The sequence below is a fragment of the Fusarium oxysporum genome, chromosome XI, assembly GCF_013085055.1.
Source record: "Fusarium oxysporum Fo47 chromosome XI, complete sequence".
Lineage (NCBI taxonomy): Eukaryota > Fungi > Ascomycota > Sordariomycetes > Hypocreales > Nectriaceae > Fusarium > Fusarium oxysporum.
Window position 1 is genome coordinate 1,782,255 of NC_072850.1, and position 11,821 is coordinate 1,794,075.

Genomic DNA, 11,821 nt, shown 5'->3' on the forward strand with positions numbered 1-11,821 from the left:
TAAACTTAATTATATATAAAGAGTGGCTTTTTAATATATCTATAACAGTTATTATTATTAAGAGGAAGCTGCTCTTAAATTAGTAAAAACTAGCTTAATTATAATCTTAAACTATAAGAGTATAGCTAGGGCTTATAAATAAGGAGTTTATATATAAAGTTTTAAGATAAATATAAGATAAAGGCATAATTTAAAGGAATTAAGTTAACTTTTATATAAGTTAATCAGTAAAAGTTAAATTAATATAAAGTTATAAATTTATTAATTAAATATATATAATATAATATATAATTAATTAACCTTATATATAAGAATAAATAAAGTAAAATTAATAAAAAAACAATAATTTTAACTAAGAAAATTAAGTTATAAAATAATATAATAAGAGAAATATAAGTTAAAAAGAAATATAATTAAATAATACTTAGGAATACCTTTATATAATAAATTCTTATTTTATTTTATTACATATTTTTATTTATTTATATTATAATATAACCTTTATAAATAAAATTATTATTTCTTTATATTAAAAAAAGACTTTTTAAAAAAAAACTTTTAAATATAATAAATAACTTAATACTTTGAATAAAATTTAAGTATTTCTCTTATTTAAAATAATACTTTATTATTATACAAGTCTTATATCTTTGCTTGTCCTAAGCTTTGCCTTAAACCCTTTATACCCTGTAACCAGCCTACTCTATGTCTACAGAATTGCTCAACATCTGGTTTCAGCACCGTTTCCACGAGCCTGAAATCATCAACCGTGCCACCTCTCAGGACACTAACCCCTGCATAAGCAGAAGACCTTCGGTACATCAGCGATCCGCATGTACTGCAGAAGAAATTGGTCATCGCGCTTCCATCTCTCTCAATCGTGTCTGACTGGCTGAACTGCTTGAGGTTCTCTTCACCACGGATATGCTTCAGGTGTGTGTCGAGAACAACGATACCAGTCGTGAACATCGAAGCTGTGATCTTGCGACAGTCGCTACAGTGACAGACGAACGAGAAAACAAATCCAGGCTTGGTTATAGGCTAATGACCATGAGTCAGTGTCTTCGGGTCTTTCATAGGGACCTCACCAAGACCAGCTGAACCGCACCACAGTAGCACGTCGCTGTCGCTTCCTCTTTAGTAGACCATCCATCTTGTGCAAGTCCTGCTCGTGGGAAGAACTTTTCGGCTTTGTGGGACTGCTCGGTAGCCATATTTCACAATTGAACGTACGTATCGGTAGACTGGAGGCGATGTTGAGGGACCCTCACATGTGTTTAAGAGACGTAAAGAGTTTCCTAATACTGGCTACAACTTGTTTCTCCAAGTCCTTACTATTGTGGCTTTCAATCACAGCTATGTGCTGCTGCGTGTTCTATTTAACTGATGTTGACAGATATCTCGGTTCTTTTATTGGGGTTATCGCAGCTATAACTCCGCAACTCCGCAAGAAGACGGAGTTGTTCAGTAATCACTGCCCCTGTTCACAACGTCTTTCAAATATATAATTATATAACTGGTCCGAGACAGACTGTAGAAGTCCGCACAAGACGTGGAAAGTTGGCTCGGGTACATAATTAATCTATAACGTTAGATCACAGTGCGTGGCCTTTATATAACTATATCTTTTGTATTCAATGTCTGATTATTATTAATCATTTAACTCATGCATATACTCCTTTTAAATCCTTCAAAATAGGCCAGCAATAAGTAATAACTCTCAGCCCATAGTTTATTCTAGCCAAGACATTAATCATCCACTTCGTGTATTATACCAACTCCCCTCAAAGCTTCTACTGAGGCTTCTCAAACGAGTATCGTGGGGATGACAGGACAGAGGATGCCGCAGACTTGCTGCCAGGTGTGAAGGCAGGTGATGGCTGGGGGTAGTATGCAACTACAGCCGCGTTGACCGACTCATGGTGCTCTTTGGCATGGCGGACAATTGAGGACCAGACTCGTCGGGCGTTGATCTTGGTGGATTCCATTGTGTTCGGAATGTGTAGTGCTTTCCCAGAGATATTGGAGTTGTATATAGTAGTGGTTTTATAGGGCTGCAGTATGCAAGATATAGTTGCAGAGTGGAGATAGTGTATAGATGTTGTGATTGAACTTGTTGATCTGGTTTAAAGTGTTGTTATCGGAATTGAAGATGCTCTTGAATTGATGTTTATCCAATGAGTTGCTTGATGATGAGTAGAATGAAAGACATAATCTGCCAGGAAATCGCACGCTCTTATAACGTGTTCGACATGCTCTCTCACCCAACATATGACTCTATAGAATTATCTCGAATTATCTCCCTGTAAAATTCCTGTTTGACATGTCCTCGTTCAACAATTCCATTTCGGGCTTGGACAAACGAGCGACGCAATTTTCCCTGCTTATGATTGGACACCGGCCTGATGTCAATTTGGTGGCTGCACCCTGTGGCATGCGCTATTGTCAAAATCTTTAGGTCATTTGTCATCTTTGCTTAGATGTCAACTTGACAATTGCGCCCTTCATTGTGTAGTGACCATTCTGAGTCATACGAGCTTGTCGTCCACTACGCCCTACAAAGATTTTCAGCAATTAACTTGTCATTCTCGCATTGGTAATCCGATATTCGCAATGACGTTTTTTCTGGCAACAGCGAATGCGTTTTTCACACCGCAATGGATCACGCGATGGAAGCTTATTCTTTTATTTTTATTTTTTTAATTTTTTTTGCGACGTCAATGTATTGGACTTTGTCACCACCGCATTATTAAGTCATTCTATCTCGACAAAGTCAATGCTCCAACCACGTTTTCCCTTGCAGAATATCTCTACGCAAAAACTTCGAGATTGCTCTTCTCTCGTACTTGGCTGCGCGTCATCCCTGTTCTCTTCCGCATCCACCATCCGAGTCTTAATGACAGTCCACCCCGATCTTGATCCCTCGTTGTTATATTCTCTATCCAGGTACGCTATCAGTCTCTGCACGCGCTCTATATCCCATATGCCCTCTCTTGTGTCAGGTCTTGATGCAACCCATCCCTTGATCCAATTTGCTATCACAGCATCGGACATATGGTAGGCGTTGAGCATCGCAGGAAGCATTCCGTATCCATAGTTGTTCACTATGACGGAGAGGTCATATGGCAGGCCGGCTGCAAGGCGACAGATCTTGCGTAATATGGCCGAGCGTTCAGAGGGAGAAAGTTTGGGGCCTGATTCTGGCGAGTACATCAAGTCAAGTCGAAGCGTAGATACGAGGTAGTGCGTAAAACTCGTAGCCGGCCTGACTGGTTCTGGGGCGGAAAGAAGCGTTAGTGGCTTCATATTGATGTCTGCCTCTGAACCCTCGCCGTCGAAGTCAGGGATATCTTCCGGCAATAGGCTAGCTCGCCATTGTTCTAGCTCAAGTCTAAGGTTGTCAACACGCTGATCCCACTCAGCGCCTGGTCGAAGATTGGACCTCCATTTCTCCTCCAACTCATTCACTCTGGGCATGATGTAGAGCAGCCTATCGTATGGCAGCGTCGAGCCAGCGAGATATTGGACAAGAGACCGTGATGCCTCAGATGATACAACTTGTTCCTGGATCGAATGTGTACCCTCGTAGATCTCCAATAGGGCTGCTATCCTTGAGAAAGCAGAGACCAGGGATTCTCCGATAGTTGTCTCCCTCACAAGGCTTAGATGAGTCGACAGGAACTCGACCGCTGCGCGACCATGTACGCACCATAATCTCATCTGTGCTCGTCTTAGTTCAAAGTGTGCCAGTAACAAGACTGTACTTAACCAAGACACAATCTTCTCTCGTCTTCCAGGGCCGTGTTCGTTTCCTGGTGTCGGCATGTCTGGGTTCATATCCTCTATCGGGATGTTCCCAACGTCTCCAAGAGCTATGACAAAGTGTTCTAGTGCGTGTATCGCTGCCTGACTCCGTAGTTGCTGTCCCATGTTGGACTTGGAGACTTTGAGAGCTGACAAGGCTAAAGCAGCATGATAAAATGATGCACTGAGAAATCCGGCATCCATAACATCGTTAAGATACAACAGCGTGAGGACGCCGTATGGCGATGTATCCCGAAGGTGATGGTAGTAGAGCATATCCTCGGGAAACTTCGTGCTCTCAAGTAGCCCTTGAGGGATGATCGGAGCAGTGTGAAGTCCATTGAAGAATTGACTACTTCTCGGGGTTGGAACCTGTGTTTTTGGAGCTAGCTGGGGAGATGAGACGCTTAATGGACCGAAGAATGGGAACGACGTTTGGGGGCTTTGGTCCGATGTAGCAACTGGTGACACGGTGTATGGTAATCCACCACGAATATTTCCAGCTGGTGCCGACGCGTCAACATCGGTATCAGGTATGAATCCAGAGTCCCAAGCCGCAGGTGTATCAGAAGATGAAATTGCGGCAGTTACATCGGAGCTATTGTTTGCCTGGCCAACATCGTAGATGGGAGTTTGAGTCGCGATGGTATCATTCTCCAACTCTGGTGCTGGAGTTGCATATGAAGAATAATACTCATGTGCCGGACTCTGTGCTTCTTCGGCTTGTGGTGCATCGTCAACACTACCTGGCCTGTCTGAAGACTCGCCTATCGCTTGGCCTGACCGTGTCCGGCGCGGAGAGTCATGTCTGAACAGCTTGTTCTGATCTTTGAAGATAATCTGGTTTGCATAACCACCACATGGCATGCACAACCGTATGCACTGTGGATACCACGAATCAGTAACTCAGCCCTATGCAGATGACATACGAGTCATTGGCATCGACCTACGTTATTGCATTCTGGCTTTGTCTCGTCACATTTCAGCCGCCGAGCTCGGCACGTGACGCAGCCATTCCGGTTGCGAGTCTTGACGTTTCGCCGTCGTATAACACGACCAGACATTGCTCTGTCCATGAAAACTTAATAGGGCATTTGTGATCGGAATTGGCGGAAACGAACGAGCCGTGGCAGTGTGTCGCGACGTTTCCTTACTACCAAACAAACTGAAGAGCCTGAGAGGTTGGTAATGACGAAATTCCGTATAGAATTACCGTATTGGTACAGTTCGAACGAGCGGGGAAGACATGCAAGTTGATTGGTGTTCTAGACCCGATTAGGCAAAGGCCCATCGACTTATGCATATTGTAAACTGTCGGCACAATTCTCTTCTTTACCGTGTGATATCTTGCGATGAGCCGCAAGGCTGAAGGGTGCATCACCACATAACTACTACAGAGACTCATCCATCTTGAATCAATTCCACGGTTGTGGTGGTGAAAATGTAGAAAGTGGCTTGGTCATTCGCGAAGTGCACGGCCAATCACATCTGCTCTCTCTAGGCTTCGTTCATTTGGTGCGATATCGCTCCCTGACATTGTAGCCAGAGGGAAACCCGACAAAACACTCGAGATCTGCCAAGTCCGCGTACATAGGGAATGAAGCAAAATCCTATGGAAGCCCACATTAACGTTCTTGGGCTCAATATCAGGACGAACCCCTCTGTGTCCGGGCTATTACCGTGTTTACGCCCCTCATGAGCATTGTGATAGTCGACGAATTGTCAATTGAAGTACAAGGAAAGTGGCAGGACCGAGGCATTGCCGAAATTCTCTAATACGAGCCGCATTTCTGCTGGGCTGAATTGATTGAGTAAACCCGAGGTCAACTAACAGCAAATATTGATGGCGAAATGCATGATCCCCACAATGGCTTGTCGCTTTTAGCGTCCCCAAGCGGAAATGCTGAACGAGCTTCTAGCCAAGAGAAGGATTGTTTAAGTCGGAGAATATCCTCCCATTTCGAGCAATGCACACCTGATTCCTGTTCGTGTGACACTACCAAGTCCTCCAATACACTATCTGTGGTGATAATAATAATTGCGTTTGTAGTCCCGATTCGTCAGACGCCACAATCTTACACCCAGGACAACAGTCAATTTATATCGTCATGGAGGTCTCAAAAGCGATATCGGATCCCGAACCAGGATCGTTGATGCTTGAGAAGAAGACATCGTTCGAGTCACAACAAACAACAAGGGTCATCATCACATTTGACAGCAATGATCCAGAGAACCCCAACAACTGGTCGAAGGTATGCGGTTCCCATATCAACAAAGGACTCCAAGTACTGACAGCTGTTAGGCCAAGAAGAGATTTGTAGTATTTACTCTCACCTTGACATTGTTCAACAGCACACTCTCTTCTTCCCTCCCAGCCAATGCCATGTCACCGATGGCCGCTGAGTTCGGTATTGACGATAGACGAGGGAACCCACAGTTGGCACTTCCCATATCACTTTTCCTCGTAGGATACGTCTTCGGACCTCTCCTCTTTGGGCCTCTTTCAGAGCTTCAAGGCCGCAAATACGTACTTCAGGCAGCCTTCGTCGTCTACATCCTGTTCACTCTTGCCTGCGCTCTAGCACCAAACTGGCCGTCAATGCTGGTCTTCCGCCTCATGTCAGGCATTGTTGGCAGCTCACCGAGTACACTTGGCGGCGGTATCATCGCAGACATACACAGCGACTTGACCCAGCGAGGCAGAGCGCTCACATACTACTACACAGCCAGTATCTGCGCGCCATTGATAGCTCCAACAATAGCTGCCTACTTGGCCCCGATCTCTTGGCGATGGGCTTACTGGTTCAGTCTCATATTTGCCGGTGTGACAATCATTCCGTTGGCATTCCTGCCAGAGACCTTTGGCCCTACAATTCTTGCTCGGCGGGCGAAAAGGATTCGGCGATCTGCAGTAAAGACTGGCCAGGGCAATGCTGAGACGTATGCCGCCATCGAGCTCGAAGCCAAAGGCTGGCGCAACCTTATGAGCGTCGTATTAATTCGTCCTCTACATATGCTCTTCACCGAGCTGATCGTTGCTGCAACGGCTACATACATCGCGCTAGCTTACAGCGTCTACTACATGTTCTTTCAAACATACCCCATCGTCTTCAAGGGCACCTACGGGATGTCAAACAAGAAAAGCAGCTTCATGTACTTGCCCATTGCAGGAGGAATCTGCCTTGGTCTGGTGATATTCTTTCTATGGGATGCCTACTACAGACGCTGCAAAAAGGCCGGTCGAACCTGGGCACAGAAGAATGAGTACAGCAGGTTACCTCTAGCATGCATGGGCGGGCCTCTTCTGGCAATCTCACTCTTCTGGGCTGGCTGGACCGCACGGTCCAGTATCTCGTGGGTGTCACCCATGGTAGCAGGAATTCCGTTCGGAGCTGCTCAGCTTCTCATCAGTATCGCTCTAACGACTTACCTGGGCGATTGCTACGGAGTGTACTCGGCATCGGCCATGGCGGCGGGAACGTGCCTACGAAATCTTGCAGGTGCGGGACTATGTATCGCTGCGGCGCCGATGTACACCAAACTTGGTGTTGGATGGGCTTCAACGCTTCTTGGGGTTGTGAGCGTCTTTATGTGTGCTATCCCGTTCATCTTCATTCAATACGGGAATACCATTCGACAACGAAGTAAGTTTTATCAGAGGCTAAAGGCAGAGATGGAATCGTCACAGAGTGAAGCAGAGAGTGATTGAGGCGGAGCTAAAAAGAGGCATGCTATAAATGAAATAATAGATCCAGGTTCTAATTTTAGATATAATACCTTTAAATAGATGACATCAATGCTTCTCCGATGACACTCAGATGACTAAAGTATAAATAGCCTAAGACAATTCTAGCCAAAGTGCGTGTACTCCCTTCACCGGATAATCCTCTCACAAGGCCGAGGCTATGATGTCGCCGCATGGATCACAAGTTCTCCTTGTGATGCTTACTTGGAGACTTTGTCAAAGACGCCCTCAAGCCAGCCCAATGTCTCCTGGGCAAGCTGATTCTCCGCCCCAATTGCACAATGAACCCCAGATCCCAGCTCCGTCTTGAACAAAAAGTAGTGCGCCTGCTTTCCAAAAGCCCTCGCCATTTCCTCTGGCTGTTCCGGAGCCGTCGTGTCATCTTGCCCCGAGGCCACAAATATGGGACAGTTGATCTTAGAGAGGGTCTGCTTATTAAGATTGAACTCTCCCACCATGGTCAACCACTTGAAGGGGCTCTTGGTGTTCCATGCCCACATTCCTTGGTTGATCGGCCAGCTGAGAGCGGTAGGGAGTTTGGGGTTCTTGAGAAGACTGTAGATCTCATCATCAAAGGCAGTGCTGTTGCCTGAAAGGAAAAGCTTGGTCAAAGCGGGAGGGAATTGCTCAAGGATGGAGCGTTGAAGGTTAAGCATTCCGTCGATCGCAAGAACAGCTGCCAATCTATGTTCATGTGTCGCAGCCAACGGCGCAAGAAGTCCACCAAACGACATACCAATTAGAGCAACTCGGTCAGGGTCAACATCATTCCGACTGCGAACATAATCGACAACGGGGATAACAGCCTCCCACCACTCAGGCATGAAGCCGAGATTCTGCTGTCGACGCACTGTCGCTTGTCCTGGGCCTTCGTATGTGATGCAGTTCCAGCCGCGCTGAATGATCTCGCGACAGTTGCTATGGTAGAGAGCTTCTTGAGATCCATCGTACCCGGTTCCAACGATGACTGTTGGGATCTTCTTGCCGTAGCCAAGGCGCTTCCCAGCAGGGAGTTGAGAGTCTCCTGGGTAGAAGTACGCTGGAACAGTGAATTTGGTTGCCCTCAACTCCACAAAGGTCGGGGGCTTGGGGAGAAGGTTTACAGCCTTTGTGAAACTTGCATTCTGCTTCTGCCACAGGGTATTGATGCGAGGATCAGACTGGTTACCGTGCAGGAAGAAGTCGGCGCCTCGGTAGTAAGATGATGATCGGAAGTAGGCTGAGCGAGCAGAGACCCAGTCCTTCTTCTTCTCAGCAGCAACAGCCTGTTCACGGATCTTGTCTGCAAGAAACTTGAATTCGTGATACCAACTCTCAGGATTGTTTGGCTCGATCACAGCAGCTGCTCGGAGGACTTCCCCAGTGGCGCTACCACCTTCGTTGGCTAAGGAAAGATATTCGCTGAGGATGAATGAGAACTCGGTGTCGTTGCTGAGCTGGAACATGGACGTGGTGGTGTTGGAAATGGCGACATTTGGTGGATATGCTTCGGTCTTATGAGCGTTGGTGACCTATTTGTCTGTCAGCATAAGTTAAAATTAGAGGCTACGTCAGGGAGGAATACCGCTGCAAGGAGAGTACCCCATGCTATGATGCAAGGGGAGGAGAGCATCCTGAATAAGATGACGATAGTATTAAATGCGAAAGTTATCAAATGATATGAGTTGATTTCTTGTCAATGGAAAGGAAGACTGGTTCTCCAGCATCATGACTTCTTAAATGCCATCCATCTCGGCGGCCTCTTCCTGCACAACGACGTCGTGATGTTAGACATGCTCGAATGGGTTACTTGTTTAAGCCTTCACTTCCATGAATCTCTATTCTGAATACTTCCCAAACGATGTAATTATCATGAGGCTGAGATTGATCTCGAATGAGATACTGTATTCGGACAACCGAGTATGCGATGTTCATGAGCCGTGCTTACATGTTGGGCCAAATGCGTCATGGCTCATGCTGACATGCTAGGAACAGCCTTACATAGTGCCGATGTAACCGAGTAGGAAGAACGATCGACTTATGACTGGAGTTTCGGTTCGCATTCAATTAATAATCTGCCATATTGATCCCAGCTAGTTGCAGCTCGCTGTGACGTTGGTGTAGATTTTGCTAGTCAGTACCCGTGGCTGGGGCATTTTGGCAGTTTGACAGGCAAAATGTGAACTTGAGTTAGCTGTCTTTGAGCCAATTGTCAACGCAATTGCCAACGTGAAAGAACAAAAAGAGAAGTATGGTCAAAAGGATAAGTTCTTGTCGGTGGAGAGGCTCGAACTCTCGACCTTTGGATTACTCTGATCTGTGACCAAATCACGCTTTGTGCTATGAGACCAACGCTCTAACCAACTGAGCCACACCGACAGTGCTTTGAGTGGGTTGGGATGCCCACTCAATTCGTTGGCGGAGAGCGAAAGAATTGCTGTACAAGAATTGAGCTTCTGGGGGCAGAGCTGATCGATCATGGACAGCTCTGGATAGATGGCAGGGACAGTATCGCACTGTTGTTCCAAGACGCGCCTCAGTAGACAGGTATTGCCCCGGTATACTGGGCGTAAAGAGCTTACGTCATTCAGTCTGCTCGCGCAAAGGCCAGCCTGCAACTCAATCAACGACGAGTACTTTCTCAACGCTAAAAATTAAGACTCGATCCCTCCTGTAAACTCGTCATTGCTTTGGAGTCTACTGACAAGCTTGGCCAGGACCTTGAAGCCCGTCACGAAGTTCCTGATGTTCCCCATTCATCTGGTTCTTCGACGCTAGACACTTTCTAGTCAAGCAGACCCACAAGCAACTAGCGAGAAGAGCAAAAATAAAACATGCGGTTTGTGTGGATCGAACACACGACCTTCAGATATCGAATGATAGTGATTGAAGTTGGACTTCAGTCTGACGCTCTCCCAACTGAGCTAAACCCGCCTGTTGCTTTGCCGATATCTGACTGGCAACATAGACGACTCCTGGCGACGAACCACGGACGCTTGAGCTTAGATGCACTGATTCTGTCGAATCTGTTGAATCGAGTCCTTAATTGATAACGAGGGGAGTTCCAATGACAATTGAGTAGTATAGCCAACCAGAGGTTGCTGGTTTATTGGCGCGATCGGTTGATGTTGGTTTGTCTTGCCGCCACCTGGCGTGGTGACACCGTTTGAGTTCAAGCTCAAGGGTAAGCTTTGATGAATGCAGAGAAAGTCAATTAGCACATCTTCCCTGGGACAATAAAGTTCTCTCTGTATCAAAGCCGGTACAATGCTGGCATATTAATTATTTACATTGCTCAATTCTCGACAGGTGGTATTGTGGTAACAAGCAGGTTATGTTGGTGAAATGATCGATGTGAGTACTGTTATACGGAGTACAGTGGACGTTAGCCATGTGGCTAACAACCAGTTGGAGTGGGATGTCAACCCACGCTTACACGTCTAGCAAATTGCATCGGCCCACTGTTACTCCATTGCCAAGAAGCTATCTGGCCTTCTGTAACTGGTAGTAAACAAGGCAGAACTAAAAGCAACAGTACCGCGAGATATCAGAGGTAAAGACAACAGGCCGTGAGATCACTGTCATGCTATCTATATAGACCAAAAGACAACCTCTGTCTTGCACATACGACCAAAGGTAGTGGAAAATACGGGATCCCGTCCGCTCTCCCATAGTCAAGCCACTAACCGGCGGATTAGTAGTTGGGTCGGTGACGACCAGCGAATCCCCGCTGTTGTATGTTTTTGCCCATTGTGTCTCTGACATATATTCTATTTTTGGCTGCTGGCAATTGCACGGCTTGACCATGCTGAGCAAATTTTGCATCGCTGACTGATCGTTGCTCGCGCTGATGTTGTAGCTGAAAGCAGCCAAACAGTTGCTGGGCGAGTGGTGCCAACCTGACATGAAACGCATAATGCACACCAACTTACATGGCGGTGTAGGGGACAATGAACCGGACATACATACAGTGAGCGAATGCAGTGCGATGATTCAGTGATAAGTAGAAGACCAGCTCAAGATATGAAAGGCGGTAACGAGAAATGGTGCTGGCAACAGAGCTCATTACTTGAAGCCATTCGATTGCTGTTGGGCTCCAGGTGCTGGCTCTGTCACCTCCAGCGACCTTGCGGGACGCTGTGTTGACAGGAGAAGGAAATGTATCTTTTGCGTTGATGGCTCTTGAGCGCCGCCGTAGCAAGCGCTTGGTCGCGAATGCAAGGGCCATCACAAGATGGTCCAGAGTGTTATCGCACTGATAAGCTGCCTTATCGGAAGTACCAATTTGTGGCT

General features: G+C 46.3%; 5 protein-coding genes and 2 non-coding genes across 7 annotated transcripts; 1 reads left to right on the forward strand and 6 right to left on the reverse strand.

Annotated features, from left to right (window-relative positions):
- Window positions 1–642: 642 nt before the first annotated feature.
- On the reverse strand, window positions 643–1,214 carry FOBCDRAFT_148058 (Mss4-like protein; the record flags this gene model as incomplete). The annotated part of the gene is made up of 2 exons (XM_059608275.1): window positions 643–1,041; window positions 1,089–1,214. 2 exons carry the CDS (start codon window positions 1,212–1,214, stop codon window positions 643–645), a joined length of 525 nt encoding a protein of 174 aa, XP_059466235.1.
- Window positions 1,215–2,535: 1,321 nt separating this feature from the next.
- Window positions 2,536–4,944, reverse strand: FOBCDRAFT_192386 (uncharacterized protein). The gene is made up of 2 exons (XM_031192757.3): window positions 4,755–4,944; window positions 2,536–4,686 (listed from the first exon to the last, which is right to left on the reverse strand). Exons 1-2 carry the CDS (start codon window positions 4,878–4,880, stop codon window positions 2,755–2,757), a joined length of 2,058 nt encoding a protein of 685 aa, XP_031031603.3. The 5' UTR covers window positions 4,881–4,944; the 3' UTR covers window positions 2,536–2,754.
- An 848-nt stretch (window positions 4,945–5,792) lies between these two features.
- On the forward strand, window positions 5,793–7,532 carry FOBCDRAFT_286444 (major facilitator superfamily domain-containing protein). Its single transcript, XM_031192758.3, has 2 exons — window positions 5,793–6,056; window positions 6,107–7,532. Exons 1-2 carry the CDS (start codon window positions 5,913–5,915, stop codon window positions 7,511–7,513), a joined length of 1,551 nt encoding a protein of 516 aa, XP_031031604.2. The 5' UTR covers window positions 5,793–5,912; the 3' UTR covers window positions 7,514–7,532.
- A 51-nt stretch (window positions 7,533–7,583) lies between these two features.
- FOBCDRAFT_208578 (Alpha/Beta hydrolase protein) lies at window positions 7,584–9,497 on the reverse strand (the record flags this gene model as incomplete). The annotated part of the gene is made up of 3 exons (XM_059609238.1): window positions 7,584–7,626; window positions 7,754–9,060; window positions 9,477–9,497. The coding sequence occupies 3 exons, from the start codon at window positions 9,495–9,497 to the stop codon at window positions 7,584–7,586; spliced, it is 1,371 nt and encodes a 456-aa protein (XP_059466236.1).
- Window positions 9,498–9,800: 303 nt separating this feature from the next.
- On the reverse strand, window positions 9,801–9,907 carry FOBCDRAFT_t264. The gene has a single exon. It is a non-coding gene; the product is annotated as a tRNA-Met (tRNA).
- A 456-nt stretch (window positions 9,908–10,363) lies between these two features.
- Window positions 10,364–10,462, reverse strand: FOBCDRAFT_t263. The gene has a single exon. It is a non-coding gene; the product is annotated as a tRNA-Phe (tRNA).
- Window positions 10,463–10,992: 530 nt separating this feature from the next.
- FOBCDRAFT_208579 (uncharacterized protein) lies at window positions 10,993–11,756 on the reverse strand (the record flags this gene model as incomplete). Its single annotated transcript, XM_059609239.1, has 3 exons — window positions 10,993–11,023; window positions 11,157–11,427; window positions 11,498–11,756. The coding sequence occupies 3 exons, from the start codon at window positions 11,754–11,756 to the stop codon at window positions 10,993–10,995; spliced, it is 561 nt and encodes a 186-aa protein (XP_059463686.1).
- Between the last annotated feature and the right edge of the window lie 65 nt (window positions 11,757–11,821).

What these genes read in the sequence shown, in the direction of transcription:
- FOBCDRAFT_192386 (XM_031192757.3), bottom strand. Translation starts at nt 4,880, where the DNA reads ATGGACAGAGCAATGTCTGGTCGTGTTATACGACGGCGAAACGTCAAG. An exon ending in CAAAGCCAGAATGCAATAAC is followed by an intron (nt 4,687 to 4,754) that starts GTAGGTCGATGC and finishes TGGTATCCACAG; the next exon opens with TGCATACGGTTGTGCATGCC.
- FOBCDRAFT_286444 (XM_031192758.3), top strand. Translation starts at nt 5,913, where the DNA reads ATGGAGGTCTCAAAAGCGATATCGGATCCCGAACCAGGATCGTTGATG. An exon ending in ACCCCAACAACTGGTCGAAG is followed by an intron (nt 6,057 to 6,106) that starts GTATGCGGTTCC and finishes GACAGCTGTTAG; the next exon opens with GCCAAGAAGAGATTTGTAGT.